This window comes from Acartia tonsa, chromosome 1 (assembly GCF_053477335.1).
Source record: "Acartia tonsa isolate MP-2025a chromosome 1, ASM5347733v1, whole genome shotgun sequence".
Lineage (NCBI taxonomy): Eukaryota > Metazoa > Arthropoda > Copepoda > Calanoida > Acartiidae > Acartia > Acartia tonsa.
In genome coordinates, this window is record NC_137260.1 from 6,739,187 (window position 1) to 6,759,596 (window position 20,410).

The 20,410-nt window shown below is 34.5% G+C and overlaps 2 protein-coding genes across 2 annotated transcripts in view; both read left to right on the forward strand.

The window, feature by feature from the left end:
• Positions 1 to 20,410, forward strand: part of LOC145307363 (protein big brother-like) — a 140,443-nt gene that overhangs the window by 77,489 nt on the left and 42,544 nt on the right. The gene's annotated exons all lie outside the window — the stretch shown is intronic.
• LOC145307276 (uncharacterized) lies at positions 11,284 to 13,941 on the forward strand. The gene is made up of 3 exons (XM_080149673.1): positions 11,284 to 11,890; positions 12,385 to 13,429; positions 13,818 to 13,941. The coding sequence occupies exon 2, from the start codon at positions 12,404 to 12,406 to the stop codon at positions 13,397 to 13,399; it is 996 nt and encodes a 331-aa protein (XP_080005799.1). The 5' UTR covers positions 11,284 to 11,890; positions 12,385 to 12,403; the 3' UTR covers positions 13,400 to 13,429; positions 13,818 to 13,941.

The following is a 20,410-nucleotide window of genomic DNA, read 5'->3' on the forward strand; positions in this document are numbered from 1 at the left end:
CTATTCAACTTGCCTTGAATATTGACAAATTTAGAACATTTTTCATATTTTCCTTGCCTTTACATGTATATTGGATATAATGTCTAACTGGTTGAAACATCAAGAATAGTATTTTATCCTTTCATAAAAGAAACAAGAATGAAAACATCCATAAGTAACAGTTTATTCTGGATTCTCATTGATGAAGAGAATCTTCTAACAAACTACTAAATCTTGGAGTGATAATAATATATGCAATTAAAACCATCAGTCCATTAGTACACAATTTATACATCTAATGTATGGTAGGACAGGAAAATATAAATTTTATGTAAAGTGTTGATTCAAGAGTCTGTCAGGCTGTCTTGAGTGCCCAGCCACTAGGTAACCATATAAATATTTCAGAAATATGGCCAACATGTACCATTAATAAAAAAGTACGAGAAGCTAGTATGCAGGCAACTCAATTTCATATTTATGTAATAATTGGCTGAAGCATTTGTACCACGCCTTTTGGGAATTATTTTTTCAAATAACAATACTAAATGCAAAGATCTCGTAAGGTACTAGACCTATCGTTCCATAGTTTCATGATAGTTGGGTATCAGTCTGAGTCAGTTTATAGCCTATTTGGAGATATAGCCCCCATAAAAAATCAACCAGGCCACGTCTAAAAAATCAAAATAATATAGATATCAGCATTCCACTTCATATTCGCTTTAGTAATATTATGTACAATATTGTAAATCTAAGAGTGTAAACATAATTTTAGAATTTTCAACATTTTATATTTCATACTTTTCAAGCTGAGAAATTGATATTTTACTTGGCTTTAAAATCCAATATAATTTATGAAAATATAAGATTTATTATATATTGGTTAAAACCATATAAAAGTAAATTGTGCTTTAAATTTAGATATGAATATTATATAATTTTAAGACAAGAGAAATTACTTGAATTGTAAAGTATTTTGAACAGAGGCGTGCAGATGGGGTGCATCCACTCCCCGAGCAAAATTAAGGGGGGTAAATAACATTCCTTAGGTGTCCAATCCCATACATACCCTATAAACCCATCTGACATGTGACTATAACCCCCCTGATTTAACCCCGCTAATACAGCCAAGGGGGATGTCAAATAAAAAAGTCACATCCACCTGCGCCCTTCAATTTTGTTGATATTGTAGGGGGTGGGCACCTATGGGGGATGTTTTTAACCCCTTGGAAGTATTAACACCCCCTGTTTGTCTGTTATACACCCACCTCGATTTTGGTTAGAGGAAAACCGTAATAGTTTTTAAAAGTTTTCGGGTCTACTTTATGCACACCTCTGGGAAAACCGTGTGCATGCCACTGATGTAGAATAAAGATTTAATGTCAATAATAATCTACAATATCCATTCAAAAGAGGCTATATCCATAACATTACATCTAATAACTATATCTACCCACCATCAAACATACTAAATTGGGTTCTAAAGTCCAAGAAAGTTGAATAACAGTTGAATAACTTAAGCTGTAAACACAAGGGGAAATTCTTGACACATAAAAAGACTATAATCAGTTAGTGCCTTAAGATTAATGTCCAGGTTAGTGCCTTAACATTCAAGGACGTCCAAGCTTTTTATTGAGAGAGATAGAATGAGGGATTACAAAGGTTTTAGATGGGTAATCTTTAATGTTTTATAAAATTTTGAGAGGGTTAAAGTAAGGTGTCTAAAGTTTTAAGGAGTTTTTAACACCCTTATTAAGATTAAGGTCCTTTGATCAAAGGGATGGATTTTACATTAACTAACATTCAAGGCTTATTTACAATGATATTAGTTTTTGGAAAAAAAAGGCTAATTTACCTCAATAAAAATTTTTACTGTGATACCATTGAATTGTACGACTATGAGAATCAGCAGTAAAGTTTTATATTCATGAAATTATTGCTAATGTTGTTCTTATGCAAAACTGGGATCTTAAGTTTTGCCATTTGAGGTGGAATAGAGAATATGAAAGAAAACTTCAAAGAAATAAAAAAAAATATGTCCTCTACTATTGGTAAAAAATGACCCTTCAGACAAATTAAATAGCATGTAATACTTGCTATCAATAAGGAAAATAAGAACTTTCTATTTCATCAATGACCTTTGACATAACTGGTTGTAGTAAAATAAGTTAAGTGGTAGATTACCATAAAAAATATTATGCTCTAAATATAAACTTAATTTTTAATTAATGAACTATTTACTTATCAACAAAGAAAAAAAAGCATTATTTTCTAGTGTTATGTTTTACCTGTTGAAAATTAAAAGACAAAGTTGTGTTGTAAAATATAGTCTAAAATATCTCTGTAATCAAAAGCCTCTAGGAGTTAAATACAGAGGGGGAAATAATAGATGAATAAAATCAGATATTTTTCAAGATTACGCTTAAGAATGTTTGTAGGGTAGAAATAAAGTGTAAAACTTTTATTTCAAGGGAATTTCATAAAATTTGAATATTTTACTTTTGTTTTTCTAACCAAAAGTAGCATTACCAAAGACGAATTAACTGTTTTACAAAGATTTTACAAAAATAATCTTTATATAAAAGTAACAGGATCTCTGTTTATAACTGTTTTGTGGGATGGTACCATCTTAAGAGAAATGACACCCAAAAACTGTTTACTTTTCTTTTTAAAGATTTAAATGGGTGGGGGGGGGGGAGGGAAGTATCGACTCACCCCTCTTATCTCAAGTGATCCTAGAGGACTCTGGAACATTTGGAAAAGAAAAGTGCCGAAATAAATTTTAAAAAGGAAAATAAAGGGGCGCTTGTTTCACCTTTTAGAGATATACCATGGTTAATCTCTGAGCACAAACCTTTTTTTTTCAAAACAACAATTAAAATATTAATAATCATTTCATGTCTTATCATTCAGTATCATTCAAAACATGACTATTTTGCCTCTAACTTTTTTACAAACTTTAAATAAATGTTATTGTAAAGGGTATATTCAGTTTGATTATCTTTTTTTTGGTTGGCGGAAAACTTATGGTCACATAGTTCTTCTCATGATAAAAGGTTTCTTCTAGCCATAGTTTTTTTTGTTAATCTCTTTAAAGTGCTTAATCTTATATCATAGAGGATAAATTTAAAAACTTTGACCCAAATATATAGAATGACATAATATTAGAATAATCCATTATTATAATATGACGTAACAAGTTTTTTAACGTTTCCCCTTTTTTATAGTTTCTTTTTTTGTATACAGACAGAAAAGGAATATTGTTGGTAAAATCCATCAGGATTTAAATTTACTATAAAGTGTGATCGAGGATTCAGACAAATTTCCAACTACTAAAGACTTTCTGTAACACATGTTACAGTTCAATATAAAGCTTGTTACAGCTGTATCTTAACTGTAATACAATGCTCTAGGTGATTTTCAGAAATCCGTTTAAATTTGTCTGAAATTGCATCTGAATACCGTTCTTTGTCAGCATAATCATGTATGGATGGATGTATGGCTGGTTTTTTGTTCTATGAAAAGATTTACATACTTACTTACTTATAATAATTTGTCCTATAACTTATAACTATTTGTCCTTCAAAAATCAACTTTATGGCATTTTGACTTTTCTAAAGTGTTTGACAAACTTCTTATTAATTTGGAACTCTTGAAACTTGTTGCTCTGAAAATAAGGAGCATAAAGCTAAGTAATAAGCTTACCAACTCTGTTATAATAAAATTTCTGCCCAAAATCTCAATTGGCAAAATAGTTGTGCCTTTTTGTAGATTATGACATACTTTCATAATTATCTGACATAGAGCATTTCAAATGATTTTAGCAGATATTAGTAGTAATGATAATTTTCGATGGAGAGCACCTCTTCTCACACCCCCGATTTTGGTTAAAGGGGATAGTCAAAATTTTTGGGTGCGCCTAAAATAATAACTTCGAGTAACTGCACTAATAATAATCACGAAACCTAATGATGCAGATCATTTTATGTTATAGATAACTTTGTAATATAAATACTTATTTCAAGATGTTCCACTTTTAAGGTAATACATTGTCCTCAATAATATATTTTGATTGATATTAAAATTCTTATTTTGAAACTAGGCCATATTTCAGCATTTTCTCATGAATTTAATTTCATGCGTATACAATTTTCGTATATTTTGTATATGTTTACTTGCTGAGATCCGGGGAGGGATGGGAGGGACAATGAAAGAAAAATTCCCCACCTATCCTATAATATAAAGTACTAAGCTTTTTTGTTTGTAGCGAAGGATCTCGCTAACCACTGAACCTTTAGAGGGAAGCTTAGTATAAGCCCTGAGATGGTTTTAGGATATTTTATTTTTATAAAAAAAAGTCTGGGTATGGTTTTAAGCTATTTTCTGCCCTTCAAATATAGAGCCCCTAGATGCTAGGTGCGCAGCCGCAAGTGAATTTATAAAGCAATGATAAATGTATCAACTTCATTTATAAAAGTAAAATTGCACTTGATCAAAATTTGTTAGTGAAATAAAACAAGGAGAAGTAATTTTTTCATATATAATTTAAGATTTTACCTGACTGACAAAGACGACATTTGTAAAATACTTTGTTTTTAAAACAAAGGGTAAATATACTATCTAAGAGTAAACTGTAATTAAGATATACAACATCTTCCTATTTGATATATGTTCTATTATTAATACTAATATATATTGATTTATAGATAAAGAACAAAGTCAATGCTTACATATATTAATCCAAAATGTATTAAAATAAATGATTAGTCTTGAGAGCTTGGCTTAAAAGAATATTCAGCTTGGTGTTTTCTTCGGAAGGGAAAAGGTGGACGACCCAGCAGATCGAGTAGAGGCCTAAAAATTAAACATTTGAAGTCTATACTTGAAGAATAACATAAATGTATTTAACTACAAATCTATTATCTCATTGATAATCATAATTATTATCTCTATTATATATGTCCACCCATGCAAAGTAACATGGGGACCATAGACGTCCAAGGGGGGGGTAATGGGGCGATTACCCCCCCCATTTAAAATTTACCCCTACCCTGGGGGTGCCGTAGGCACCCCCAACCATTTAGGAGGGGGTATTTACCCCCCCCAAACAATTTTGGGGGGGTAAATACCCCCCCAAAATAAAAAATCTGTAATAAAAAAAAATTTTGCGCGCTTTGCGCGCATTTTTAATACTATATATTTAATAAAATTTAAATTACCCCCCAAAAAATTTTACCCCGGGGGTAAATTTTGGGGGGGGGTAAACTAAATTTACCCCTGCCAACAGATTTCAGGGGGGGTAATTACCCCCCCCCAAGCAAATTTTACCCCCGGGGTAAAAATTTTTGGGGGGGGGATGAAAAAAATTTGCGGCGCGCTTTGCGCGCCATTTTACCCCCCCCCCCCAAAATAAAAAGCTTGGACGCCCCTGATGGGGACATTATTATTTGTTTTGGTATATGTTTACCATTAACATTATTTTCCAGTATTAAATGAAGAAATACTGATGAATGCTATATGTATGTGCACACTATAGCCCACTGTGAGTTTGCCTAGCTCATTCCTGACCCCAGCCCCTCACCCCCCCCCCCCCGGGTCCTATGTCGATGTGACAATTTACTAATTATTAACAAAGGTTTAACATTAATGTGTAGTTAGTTTAATGTTTTTATTATTCTTTAAAATATTCATGTTTTTTTATTTAAATGTATGATTTATTCCTTTAATGAAAATTGTTCTTATGTATAATTATTTTATAATGTATGATTTGTTCCCTAAGATGAATAAATCTTTAAACAACAACCTTAGTCCAAATAACTATTTAGAAAGTATGCTAACTTGCAATTATACACACAAGTGGTTTTAGAATATACGTGGATATTATGACAGGAGAAAAATTGTCGTAAATTAAGGTTGCTAACATGGACTTATTGGTCAGTTCGTTCATCCAGTAGGAGTGGAGGAGATTGGGGAAGTTTCACTTAACTGGAGTATATGATAATTTGGTGAAAGATAAAAGTAATAATAAATGCATTTAGACAATTTTTGTAGCTTCGTCAGAACATCACTAAATATGAGTTATCCTTAGTTATTCTTAGTTATGCTACAGATTTATTCTTGTGTAATGAAAAGAATTGACTCCAACTGAGTTAAGCATACATTATAAGCTCATATAGCTGCGTTGCTAAGATACATATATTTTGTATCTGTCTGTCTGTACGCCAAACTTTCGACATAATTGTACTTTTTAGGCAAGCTTTTCATTGATTGCACTTTTTGTCTCTTGTGAAAAGGGAAGCTCAACCAGAGTGTGCCTGTTGGATGAATCACCTCTTTTGAATTTGAAATAGGTATGGCCTACCTCCCCCTTTATTTTGCACCCTTCAGGAATAACACCACCATGGCAAAATCCACGCCAGTTATGCGCACAAGAAAGAGAACAGAATAGAAAATTAAATTAACTATGCTTACCATTTGAAGATTTTAGATTTTTACCATAGGTTTTAGATAACCTAGAAAAACTAAAAACTTGTGAAATTATTAAATAAAAATTGGTATATGAACATTTTTCTACCTATACAATCTATTTCACTCTCAGAATTGTTATGAATCTTTCCTATAAAGAAGAACACTTTTGGTCAAATCATTTGCAAGATCTTAATGGACTAACAGACAGAGATTATGTATAGCCATAGCCTTAATGTATCAGTGACTTAATGTTTCAGCAGTTTCTGAGATCTTATTGGACATGCATACATCTTGCCACTTCATTGAATTAGATATAACACCATTCATTCCCACAATACATATTATAAAATTAATTGAGGAAATAAATTTAAAATTATGTAAATTAAAATATTTCATGATAAACATAATAATGCTAGTAGCAAAGCTTCTTTATAACTATATTTCAGGACATAAATCTACACATCTTTCTTCCCCCAAGGCGGAAGGTCACACATCTATGTCAATACCGTAAATAAGATTAGGTCCATTCCATGGTTTGTTATCGCATCCTATAATCAGGCATTCGATTCAGGTTCTGGTTTATACAACCCCAATAGAAAACTAACACTTTGATTACACGACCATTTTTTTTCTAAGTCCTCACCGTCCGTTTTACTGTGAAAGGCCAGACATAGAAGCAGAAGGTACAATTTTTAACATAGAAATATTATGATTTTAGTACATTGAATAAAAATAATTTCTATTTCATTTGCCTGTATTTTAGTGTTTATAGTTTTCTGTTCTTTTTTCCCAATCTAAAATGTACACCTTTGTCCTTGTGTAAGATTTAATTGCGGTTTTCTGTTCTTACACCATTAGATTCTCACATATACATCCATACTGGTTTGCATAACAACAAGGAGGACCAAATTCATTACACACGAAACTCATCAAATTTATCCCTTTAATCTGAAAAGATGCAAGATTATACCAATTGAAATATTAAGAGAAAAGGATAATCCTGCGATGAAATAATTGGTCAAATTGTTTTTGGTAGTGGTTTATCATACCTCTTTGTTACAGGAATTGTAAAGGTCTTTAATTAATTTGATACTTAATGCTTAATATAGATTGAAGCTACTGTCATATGTATGGTCGAACATACTATATCAATTATAGTGTAGCAACTCTACAAATAAACCATAATATTAACCATCCAAGCATTGTTTAATGGGAGCACCCTAACACGGAACTCAATCAGATAAAACACATATATTAGATAATAGTGTGCATACAAAACCAGGAAAAATACTAACTATGCTACTTTTGTATCATATTTTCAATTTTTAAAAGTACTTAATTTTCAGTATGGCTTCGAAACCGATTACTTTCTGCTGGATTAAAACAGGTTTTCAGCAATATGAGAAATTATGTATATCATGGTATTAAAGATAATTTTCTACGAATAATAAAATAAAAATATTAACAACATTTTTAAAAAATTTGATATCAGCGGAAAACTGTCTATAATGCAATATAGTAAATAACTATTCCTAGATCCCCTAAAAAGCACAACCATACTTTATTTATTTTTGCATATTTTTATAAAACCATAGGGTTTAAATGTTATATACTTATTAATGTACATATTTGTTGGGTAACCATAACTTTATATATTCTAACCGGATTGTAAGAACACTCATCTACAAGCTAAATATACATATATTGTATATTGTTTATTTAGTAACTAAGCCTCATATCTTTCACCCATATCTTCAAGAGTTCTTCGTTCATATGTTCCTTTTAACATAACAATTTTTAATTTTAGCTGTACGTTTGGGAGACGTATAGCAAATCTAAATATAAATGCCCTTATCTCTCAAATGAATAGCCTTCCTTTTTTCAGTTATTCGTCTATCTGGATGCAAACCCTTGTGATCTTGAACTTATCTGGACCTAATTTACCTTACTTCTCAGAGAAGCTTTTTATTGGTTGGTTGTGCGAGTGGTTATGTTTATTAACAAAATAATATTCATTTCATAGAATGACAGTCTTTATAGGCTTGAACTCTGTAATATTTCTTGACCTATTATCTAAAATTTTGAAGAAAAAAACTTATTATTAGCCCCTCCGGGAATTCTAACCCTGACAGCCTACGGGGTTCACCTATCTAGGGTTCTAGCCTTTACTCCACATAACTAAAATAAACCAATGATAACCATTAGAAATAAATTTTCTTGTTCAGTTCATATCAGATGAAATATGACTGTAACCGCTAAAATCTGTCTTTCTTTAAAATAATAAATTAAAATTTTTTTGGACACATACATATTTTAAATGGAACAAACAGTAGAAAAAAAGGGGCTAGGAGGGAGTTAATAATTACTCCATAACATTTACAGGGATATAAAAAATAGGATAATTGATGAAAAAAATCATCAAAAATAATAGTAAAAAAAATCTTTTATTATCTTTAAACTACAGAGGGAATGATTACAAATAAATATTTGTTCATCCACAATTTACCTATCCCTATCCCCCTGGCCGTTTCATAGGTCCTAATAGCATCATTAAGATAGAAATGACTTTAACCTAGTGTACATAAATAACATCACTAAAGGATTAATACAATATTAATTTACTAATATGCTTAAGTAAATTTCATTAATTAGATATGTCTAATTACTTAGATAGAAAAAAAGCATATACAAAATCATTTAGAAGGTTTTAGGCTCCTTTAAGGATAAACCTAGAACTTTATTGGCTCCTATAGCCGCCAGGTTGGATGGTTTTTACAAAAAGTTACATGTTTGTGCCATTTGAAGAGTCAGAAAGTTTTATTACAGTTCCTTACACCCTATTGAGAAGTTTTTTTGGATCATGTTACTTGTAGATGCAGCGCTTATCACATGTTACTTGTAGGTGCAGCAAACTCATACATGTTACTTGTAGGTGCAGCAATATTCCCCCTCCATTCCCTTTACAGATACTAATATGATTATAAATAGAAACAATTAAGATTAATTCGTTAGCTAAACATTTATTAGTAATGGTTTTGAATATATGCAAAAATATTATTAAATAATTACTTGAGTAGCAATCTGGTTGCACAAATTGTAAAATGCATTATCATTATAGCGATCCCTCCAAAATGTATTCATCCAAATAACTTTGTAAGAAGGTTCTGCGACAACCTCTCATTGCTTTGATATAAGTCTTCATGGTATTCCAGTAGGACTCAATGGCCTGTGTGTTTATTCCTGTAAGTTCTTTAGAAATGACTAAAAAGCTTATTTTCAATAAAAATATAACTAACATTGTCTGCCTATCTCCTTTTTTTATCTCCCTTTAACATGTTACTTGTAGGTTTAGCAAAGTTAAACATGTTACTTGTAAGTGCAGCGCTGCATCTACAAGTAACATGATCTGTTTTTTTTTACAAAGCTAAACCAATATTAGATTGAATATTCTTGTTATTTTATAATAATAACTTATTAAGTCTTATACATAGGTATACAATTAATGAATAGAGGGGCCCGAGCTATATATGTAACTCTACCTACATAGGGAAATCAGCTAATAGAGTCAGAAATATAAACACTTCCCTAAAAAAGAAAAGAAAATAATTTAGCAGACAAAAAAAGGACTCCACCACATGTGCCAGGTAGTTGTATGGATTATACATCTATACTTTTATTGATATGTACAAATGTGTAAATTATGCTTGGGGTAGATTCAGTTTTCCATGTTTTGAAAGATGGTTCCAACTGATATTGATGTGATAGAGTTAAAATGTAGAGCACTCAGTACAATTTATCGACTATAAACCTACAGAAATGATTTCTTTAAAAAATAACGTATGTGTAAATCCTATAAATATGAAGTAGTTTTAAGATCTCAATAACTACTAATCGGATTGGGTTCTCTATCTAAGTAAGCTTCACATAGATCTTGTGATTAGTTTAAGCTATTCTGTTTCCATATTTATATCTTGGGATGGTTTCAAGCTATTTTTCTAGCCTCCTCTGTATCTATATATACAAAGCCCCTAATACTTGGGGTATATTCGCTAGTTATTGATATAGAAACAGCTTTTTATTGGAAATATAAAAAAAACTTCAATTTAGATGAGTAAAATGATTTAAAATGCTGTTCTTTATATTTAAATCTAATATTGAGGCTTTTGGTATAAAACTAGAAAAACAAACAAAAATTTTTAAAAAGATATAAAATTCAGGGAAGGACATAAGTATTATCAAAACCAAAAAATTTGAATGGAACAAAAAAAAATTTTTCAAATAAATTTTCGAATAGATTGTGAACTTTTTACTGCAAAGTTAACTTAAACAAATTAAATTGTATCAATTAAATTGTTTTCACTGTAGTATTGATCCGATTGAGTTCTACATTTTAGGGAAGCTTAGTAAAGTTTCTGTGATGGTTTTAGGTTGTTTTGTATTATTAAAATCTTAAGATATTTGTATGCTATTTTTCTGCTCTGGATGCTTGAGGTGCAACCGCTAGTATCTTGTATTATAAACAACTGTGTATATGAAGTGTAATTTAACTGACAGGTCATTTTAAAAAAGAAAGAAAATACAACTTAATTGAGGCGAGGGGATTATTTTTCTGATTCTTATCTCGTCTTTATTTGTTTTCATTTTTTTCCTCGACTTTTTTGTTGTTTAATGGGATTTTAAAGTGGGTGAAATGATAGGGTGGGTTGAATGTGGTTCACGGAGGGAGGGAGGGGAAATTATTTTTCATCCTAAAATAATACATCAGCCTATTTTGATTTGTTTGTTTATTTTTATATTTAGTATTTTCAATATCTATATAGTTTAGTTTAGTTTAGTTCAGAGAGTCGGGCTGAGCACACGCATTTAGCAAGCTCTCCCCCGCCCTACCCCATGTGTTAAGCTCAGTTCTACCTTCCCCCTCTCTCTCAACTAGTTCCCCTCTCCCCACTGCCCGTGGTCACTCCGCAGTTGGAGGAAAGGGAAGACACTGTAGCCAGAGGGCACCTCGTATTTAGGCCTGGCAATGTGTATGTGTTAACGTATCGGTCAATTGTTAACACAAAAAAAGTGAAAATAAAACATTAATGAATTAAAAAGTTTTTTTTTAACTTATGTGTAACCTAATCGCTTTAACTTAATGAACAATTTTTGGTGAAAACACTCTCAAATTTTTTTTTGATAATTTTATGATAATTTATCGGTCTGGCAACATTTTTACCGGCGCAAAGTACTCCCGACAAATAAGCTCTCCCATTGGCTAACATTTTTTCGCGTCCCACCATTGGTCAGCTGACCCACACTCACTCAGCACCCTCGGTTCCGCCATCTTCACTTCATCATGGCCTGTAGTACGTGTGACAACCCAGAATATTGGTCAAAGTTTAAAACAAATTTGGACGCTGCTTTGGATGTTAAGTTTAAAGAATACGATGCGAATATAGCTAAGGTAAGGGATGAGCTTATTCATAGTACTTTTGCCAGTCATAAAACCGAAATAAACGATATTAAATTGAGAGTCTCAGATTTAAATGTTAAAATTCAATCTATCGAAGGTATAGAAAATTTCGTAGATGCTAAATCTGTTGCAAGTGAACAAAAAGCGATTAGGACCACGATTACACAACAAAAAGACTATTTAAACTCTATTGAATCGTCGAGAGAAAATTTCGTCAAATTTCAACTTCTACAAAACTCGATAAGAGAGCAAAGGTGCCGCGATTGGAGTTGTAGAATAGTGAATTTTCAGCAGCCGTGGAGCCGTGAAAATATTACAGAGTTTATCATATTTAGAAACATTATAAGGCCCACCCTTGAAGCCGCTCTTAAACGTGGAGAATTAGAATATATTCCCTCACATTTTTGTGATATCGTCGAGCGTGCCCATATGCTCCCATATACAAAGGGCCAGATCCCCGTTTTTATTTTTCGTTTTATGTCTAGATCCTACCTCGACGCGTGGATGAACAATAAGAAGGCTGTGCTTGACCGTTACAACGCCGAGATCAAGAGGTTCAATCCCAGGAACAACGCGTCACCGGTCCCGTTCTTCCCCAATAGGTTAGTCCAGGCGAAGCAAGATATGTCCGACCTCAACAGGAAGACCATGACCTTTGTGTATGCCACAAACCAGATTTCGAGGGCCAAAGTCGCTGGCCAACATGTCCAATTTCAGCTCAAGAACGGCAGCCGCTGGATACGCTGCCTTAACCCGTTTGGCAAAGACCTGAAGGAAATGGCCCAACCCATACCTGGAAGCGAGGATTTTTTTCTGTCAGAGGCACCGCCTATCCTTTGTTTCAACAAGCTAGCGCCTGAGGAAAGGAAAACATTCTTCTCTAATCAGGCTGACTTAACAGAGGATGACTTCCCAAGACAGTTTAGTACGATCACAGCCCACCCTTCCAGCACGATTCAACATAATTTAACGTCTGCCCCTGCCCCAGCTCTTGGGGACCTAGCTGTGTTCCCTCCCATAGACTCTGCCGCAACCGTCGCAACCGCCGCACATACAGCCGTTGCACCAGCCGCACAGCCCACACAGTCAGTACCTGCCGCCGTCGCATCCGCAGCCGCCGCTACAGCTGATTTCACTGCCGCACCTGCCGCCGCGCTCACCGCCGCACCTGCCGCCGTGACCGCCGCCGCATCTGCCGCCACGTCTGCCGCACTTGCCGCCGTGTCTGTCGCCGTACCTGCGGCATCTATTGCCGTACCTACCGCCACACACACCGCCGCACTTGCCGCCACGTCTGCCGCATCTGCCGCATCTACACCTGTCGTTGACTCAGCACCTTCCGTACCTGTTGCCCCTGTCGTTGACTCAGCACCTTCTGTACCTGTTGCCCCTGTCGTTGACTCAGCACCTTCTGATCCTGTGGCCACGAGGGCCAAAGCTAGAGACACCGCCAACAAAGCTAAGCAAAGCAAAGCTACAAAGGCGGTAATCACATCATGAGGTTAAGTATCTTATACGTCGGAAAAAAAGGTACTTAACAAAATTATTATCATCATTTTTAAATTCATTTACAAAGTGATTTATTTCGAAAAACTTAATGTTTATATCCACGTAAACTCTATATTATTATAATATTAATATTAAATATTACCCAACTTGTTAGAACGCCAACATAGCATATTAATTTCAATCTATTTTTCTTATTTTTCTGCTGATTAGCATATAAAATACTTGGAACTTGTATGAAAATGAGTAGGGGGAACTAAACTAGCTTGAAATGTGTTGCCACCCCCAACACACACATAAACTAAACGCTATCGGAATAACCATAGTAAATATGGTAATTTTTTTCGCTTTAACGATAATATATTGTATATTACCTATTTTTATTTGTCCACTAATATCTACTGTGTTTCAGATGTCCATACTTGATGTTAAGACGATTCCTCCTGCGGTGCTCCTGGACCAGCTCTGCTATGACAAACCTCCCTAATGATCAGATTAACCAGGATTACGGTAACTTAAACGATAACATTGGTCTAAATCTTATGAATCCGATTTACGGCGACTACTTTAACGATTTTGAGAACGAATTCGGAATAAATTGCGTTTTTTCAAGTGAACAAGGTATCGTACAGAAACTGAAAACATTCAATGAAAACCTTCTCAATATTTTTAGTATTAATTGTCAGTCATTACATTCTAAATACAATGATATTGTCTCCACTGTAGACTTCTTTAGACAACATGATATCCACTTAAATGTTCTGTGTTTTCAAGAATTATGGCTGAATAAGGATGTAAATATGGATTGCTATGGAATTAATAATTACGATTGGCATGTTAAACTCCGCACAAAAAGTAGGGGGGGAGGGGTGGGTATTCTAGTAAGCAAATATTATAAAGTAGATAAACTATTTGATAAATTTTCATTTAAAGAAAATATTCTTGAATCTATTTGCTTAAAAAATTTCCCACAATGGACTAAAGTTTTGCTTACTAAACTGTTATCGGCCACCCAATCAGAGTAGTGCTGAAATAGAAGAATTTTTTGAACTTTTTTTGGACCTGATTGATAGAATAGCAGCTTTAAGCATACCATACTTCATTGTAGGAGATTTCAATTTTGATCTTTTCAAAATAAATAATATAAATAGCAACTCCATGAGAATTATTGAGTCTTTTTCCTTTAACGGTATCATAAATACCGTTACCAGAGCTACTAGAGTAACTAGAACCACTGCAACCCTTCTTGATTTATTCGGGGTAGGTAACTTTATTCAAAACCTAATGTCTTCCTTTGTCTTAACTTCAAAAATCTCCGATCACTTGCCAATTATTAATTCATTCCGAATAGACAGAGTAAATAAACCCAAACCTCCAGATTTCTTTGAAAAAAGAGAATTGAATGATGAAAACTTTGATGCCTTAAACTATGCACTCTACCACACTAACTGGAATCACGTTTTAAACCAAGACAACACAAACATTGCTTATGATAACTTTATTTCAACCTTTTTGAGACTTTATAATGAAAAGTGTCCAGTTAGAAAAAAACGAAAAAACAAACGTACCCAGCCTCAGCAGCCTTTCATGTCAGACTTTTTATTGCGTTGTAGATTGCATAGAGATATTTTGTACAGCAACTTTTTAAAAGACAAAACAATTGAAAATGAAAGTATTTACAATGTCTATAGGAATAATTACAATAGGCAAGTGAGAAGAGCAAAGATTGAATATTACAGACAACAAATAAGAGATGCAAACGGGGATGGGAAAAAACTCTGGAAAACCCTAAAGGAAGTCATTGGGTTTAGTAAATCTTCCCCTGAGTGCACATACCTTCAAGTAGGCCCAAACAAAATTGAAAATGACCAAGAAATAGCTAATGAATTTAATCGTTATTTTAGTCAGATTGGGTCTTCCCTAAGGCCTGAAATTCCTTCCACCCCCAAAAATTTCTTTGAATATTTACCACCCCCATGTCAAGATTCCCTCTTCTTTGAGCCATTGTACCCCTTCAAGGTTATTAATATCATTCGTAGTATTAAACCTAAGCGTTCCACAGACATAAATGATGTCTCGATGTATGTTCTGTCTCGCTGTGCTGATACCATTGCCACTCCCTTAACACATGTTTATAATTTATCACTTCAAAATGGCACTTTTCCTGAAAAAATGAAAACTTCCAAAATAGTTGTCCTTCACAAATCAGGTTCACTCAGCGAGGCAGATAATCATCGAGGAATTTCACTCATTGACAACTTTTCCAAGCCCATTGAAAAATATGTCTGTGAAACGCTGGTTAAGTTCTTGGAAGATCGGTCTTTTTTTAGCAACCGCCAGTTTGGCTTCATGAAAGGAATCTCAACCTTTCACAATGTATTGAACTTAAGCACATTGATCACCCAAGCACTCAGTCGAGACACTTCCTGTATGGCCATATTTTTGGACATAAGGAAGTGTTTCGACATGATAAATAGGGACATCCTTTTTAGCAAACTGGAGAATTCAGGGATAAGGGGGGTTGCACTTGATTGGTTCCGTAGTTATTATGCAAATAGGAAACAGCGTGTATATTTTAAGGGCCTTTTCTCCTCCACAATTGAATTCATTATCATTGGCGTACTTCAGGGGTCAGTCCTGGGACCAATTCTTTTTTTGATTTTTATCAATGACCTTGTTTCATGCAGTGAAGAGATCCTAATCAATCTCTTTGCTGATGACGCAGTGGGCTTCATTGAAAAGCAGAATATTATACAATTGATCAACCTTGCAAAGGAGCTTGTCCCCAGACTGACCCAATGGTACAATGCCAATAAACTTCTTATTCACCCCCGCAAGACCAAATGTATGGTCTTTTCCTCCCCCCGTGAGATACTCACCCCCGCTGAGCTCGCCGCTAAGACCAACTTTGAAGTCTATGTAAACATGAATAATCATAACGAAAATGATGAGTCAAAAATCACTAAGTTGGATCTTGTGAGCGGTACCAATGAGGGTAGTATCAAACACTTGGGAATTCAATTGGACGAGAAAATGAAGTTTTCTTATCATCTTGAAAAAGTCTATAGCAAAGTCTCTAAAATAATTTATAGTATGAAAGTAATGCGTCATTTGTTGGACAAGAAACACTTAAAGCTACTCTATTCTTCTTATATTAAGTCGAATATCGAATATTGTTGTCTCCTGTTCACTGCCTGTCCTATGTATCTGTTAGCACCAATCATTAAGTTGCAGAAGCAAGCCATTAGAATAATCGAAAATTTACCTAGCAGAGCTCACACAGCTGAATTCTTTAAATCTAATGGCATACTTCCATTTAACCTGTTAATTGAATTCAATGTTTGTAAATTTATGCACGCCTATAAATTAGGCAATTTTCCCAAAATTTTCGAAAACACCTGGAATTTTGTTCAAGACAGACATACGTATGGCACTAGGAACAGGAACAACTTTGCTTACGAACCGGGCACCAATAGAAACTTTCTCCTGCACGCCCCTCTTAACTCTTTCCCAACTATATTCAACAACCTTCCACTTGAAATTAAACTAATTGATAATAAAAATATTTTTAAGAAAAAATGTTTTACTTATTACCTAAACAAGATTGAGTTTTAAAAAAGCAAATATTTTAAAAAAGCAAATATTTTATTTTTGAAATTAAACTGATTGATAATAAAATTATTCTCAAGAAAGATATTTTACTTACTTATTACTTACTTTCTTAAAAAAAAAGCAAATACTTTATTTTTTCTCTTCCTCTATTTAACAATTTTTTGTTCTAACTAAGTTTCTATTCGTATCTTTAGCCCTCGACTTTTTGTAAGCACTTAATTTCTATACCAAAAAAATAATAAAACAGCATTTCTTTAACCTCAAATCTCAACGAGTAGGTTCCGTAGGAACCGACATACATACCTATGTATAGAGTAGCTTTAGCATAGTTTGTTTCTTATCCACTTTATTCATTTTACATTTTATATTTTGACTTTGACTTCTTCTATTATATTATATATTTTTTATCAAGCAACTAACGAATCGCGCAACCTCTACCTCTATTTTATCTAATAAAAAAATAACAAAGTTTTTTCATAATTTTGACCAAAAATATATTTATTTATTCAAATTTAGATATCGAAAATTTTGTTTAATATATGACTATCGCTGACTGGACTGGTTAAGCTCATGTAGTGGGCATAGCCATCTACTCGTCGTAGTCGCTGGAGTCATCGACGTCGTCGGGTTCCTGTTGGAGGAGCTCCTCCACAAGGTCCTGCTGGACGGTGACCAAGCGGTCCATGGTGGCGATGGAATCCATGTTGGCCTGGAAGGAGCGGGCGTACGTGGGCATTACTGAAATTAGCCTCACGACTAACCCATAGTTGGAGTACATCATGCGGAGGATCTCCTCATCGATGGCATCTTGGCGGAATCTCCTCCACATAAGTCTGTCGCCCTCGTACACGACGCCCATTAACCTCCTCTTGACCATAAACCAGAGGTCCAGACAGCGCCTGTCTACCCCCGGAAATGGGAGTAGATCAGGCACTGCCGCGAGGTTCAGCAGCTGCTGGACGCCGTGCACGGGTGCAGGATCATCGATTTCATCGCTTGAGTTCAACATGGCGATGAGCTCCTGCACCTGGTCTTGGAGGGGAACATCTTCTTCTCCTCCAGCCTCCTCCGGAACTTCCGGCGCCCCATCCGGTAAAGCACCTTGGCCTTGTCCAACTTCCTCTTCTTGATCTGACATTTCTGAGACAATTGAACTTTGACCCTACCCACCCCCATATTTATACCCCCCTTGTGTCTTAATACCATACATTATTCAATCTTAATTTAACTTATTAATTAATAAATAACTTTCCCTACTTCCGATTTCCCGCGTATTCCCCCTATGCTTTACAACCAATTGTCTCCCCCCCGCCCCCTCTTTTGCTTTATTCTTTTGCTTTATTCTGCCGTGCTTTACCGGAAAACCACTCTTCCCCCCTCCCCCTATTTTTCTCCCCCCCAGTATATACCAAACGATAGGCGCCGCTCCGTCTGTCTAGCTGGAAGTCACGGCCGCGCACAAACCACCCACCACTCCCCTTCTAGTTTTTTCCCCCCCTCCTCCCCCTAACCTGTTGAATTCCCTGACCCATCTCCCTTATTTTAACCAGTTTCTCACTTCACTTTTTTTTATGCTAATGAAAATTAATCCATAGCGAAATATTAACAGACATCCTATTACTCTATACATCCTTCATAAAAAATAAAAGTTCATAGCAAGATATCTAGGATTTATTAAACAAATCAATGAATTTATGATAATTTATGATATTTTAATACTTTTACTTTTTTGGATAAAACTAAACTGTATTATTCTTCAAAAACAATTTTATATTTCAATAGCCATATCAGTAACTTTTTGCAGTTTTTTTCTGTTGATTCATTGTTGATTTTTGTTGATTTTTGTGAACATCATGTGGACATTTCCGCGGGTGTTTTTGCGGATATTTTTGCGGATATCTTGTATATAAAGTCGTAGAGAACTTGACCGTAACTGGTTCAAACCGGAAATGGCCAACTTCTGGAACTATAGCTGGAGACAGGCCCCCTCTTGAGCAGTTATCCGCTCAGCAATTTCACCCAATTTAGCTTCATGAAACTCCATGTCCTTGTTTGGGTTGTATAGTGTGAGGGCCAACTCGGTTTCTAAATAACCCTGTTGGTATAGAAGACGGGCTACCTCACGACGTACTTCGTCACTGACATTGTCACCATTAACTATATTGAGAAGTCGTTCATATGTTATTGTCAATCTATTGCGTAGCGGCTGCCACATTTGTTGGTATTCTTCCTCTCCGAACATTTCGTGTCTAAACAATAGTAAGATTTAAACCTCACTAAAGCAAAGCTATAACCAAATTACGCGCGCAATAGCACGCCACAGTCTTTTTTAACATGACCCACTTTCACCCTTTTACCTTCAAAAAGGGGTGGAATCAATGGATTAATGATACGTTTTCGCCTTCCCTTAAAACCCCCTCCCCCCCCCCCTCTTCCTCTCCCATTTTGTTGCCCCATTCACAGCCATGCTGTGACCAGTTCTCAAAACACAAAAATCAGATTCCGGAGGAATCGAACCATACATATTTAGGGACACACTCCCATTATCAAAATACCAAAATCAGATTCCGTAGGAATCGCATATGACCTATTCTTAGGATTTTTTATATCCATTCTCAAAAATAAAAATCAGATTCCGTAGGAATCGAAACCAACCATTACACCTTGTTCACTTAAGTACACGATATGATTATTATTAGGGTATTCTTGTCCTTTTTTGGACTTTTCTTTGGTTTTTTTTTGGATTTTTTGGATTGGACCAAGTGTTATCGCGAAATTTGCCGTTATCCTGTAATTATTGGTGTGGAGATGTCCTTAAAACCCGGACAAAACTCCACTCTATAATGAAAATAATTTGATATAAAGGAAACTGTCTATTTGGAGCTGAAAAGGGATCTCAACGGGAATAGCGACTCCTTATGGAGGTTTTGGTTCCTTAATTGTTCCGAATTCACGCTTGGAGAAGTTGCAACTGATAGTAGGAGGATGTCTGAAATACACAGCAAGATATTGTTTCATTGTTAAGATTATTATTTATTTGCACATATAACATTGTATCGGCTTGGCAAGCGTCAAAGTACACCAGTGGCTCCACAACCCTTAAAGGGTTATGCCAACTATCTGGTACAATGTTGCATGGAATTTTTATTGTAAAATATTGTCTCCATTCAATTTAAACTGGCCTGGTAACTAGGTGGAGATGAAGTTCGGCCAATTCCATGCTAGGTACTTAATAATTGTTATTATGTATATTATTATCTAACCTGCACCAAACACAACAAACCAGATGAATCAAACAAATCAAGCATAGTAACATAATTTATAATATATATCTAATAAAATATGTTGTACCTTTGAGGAAAATAAATCTTATCTTATCTTATCTTATTCTAA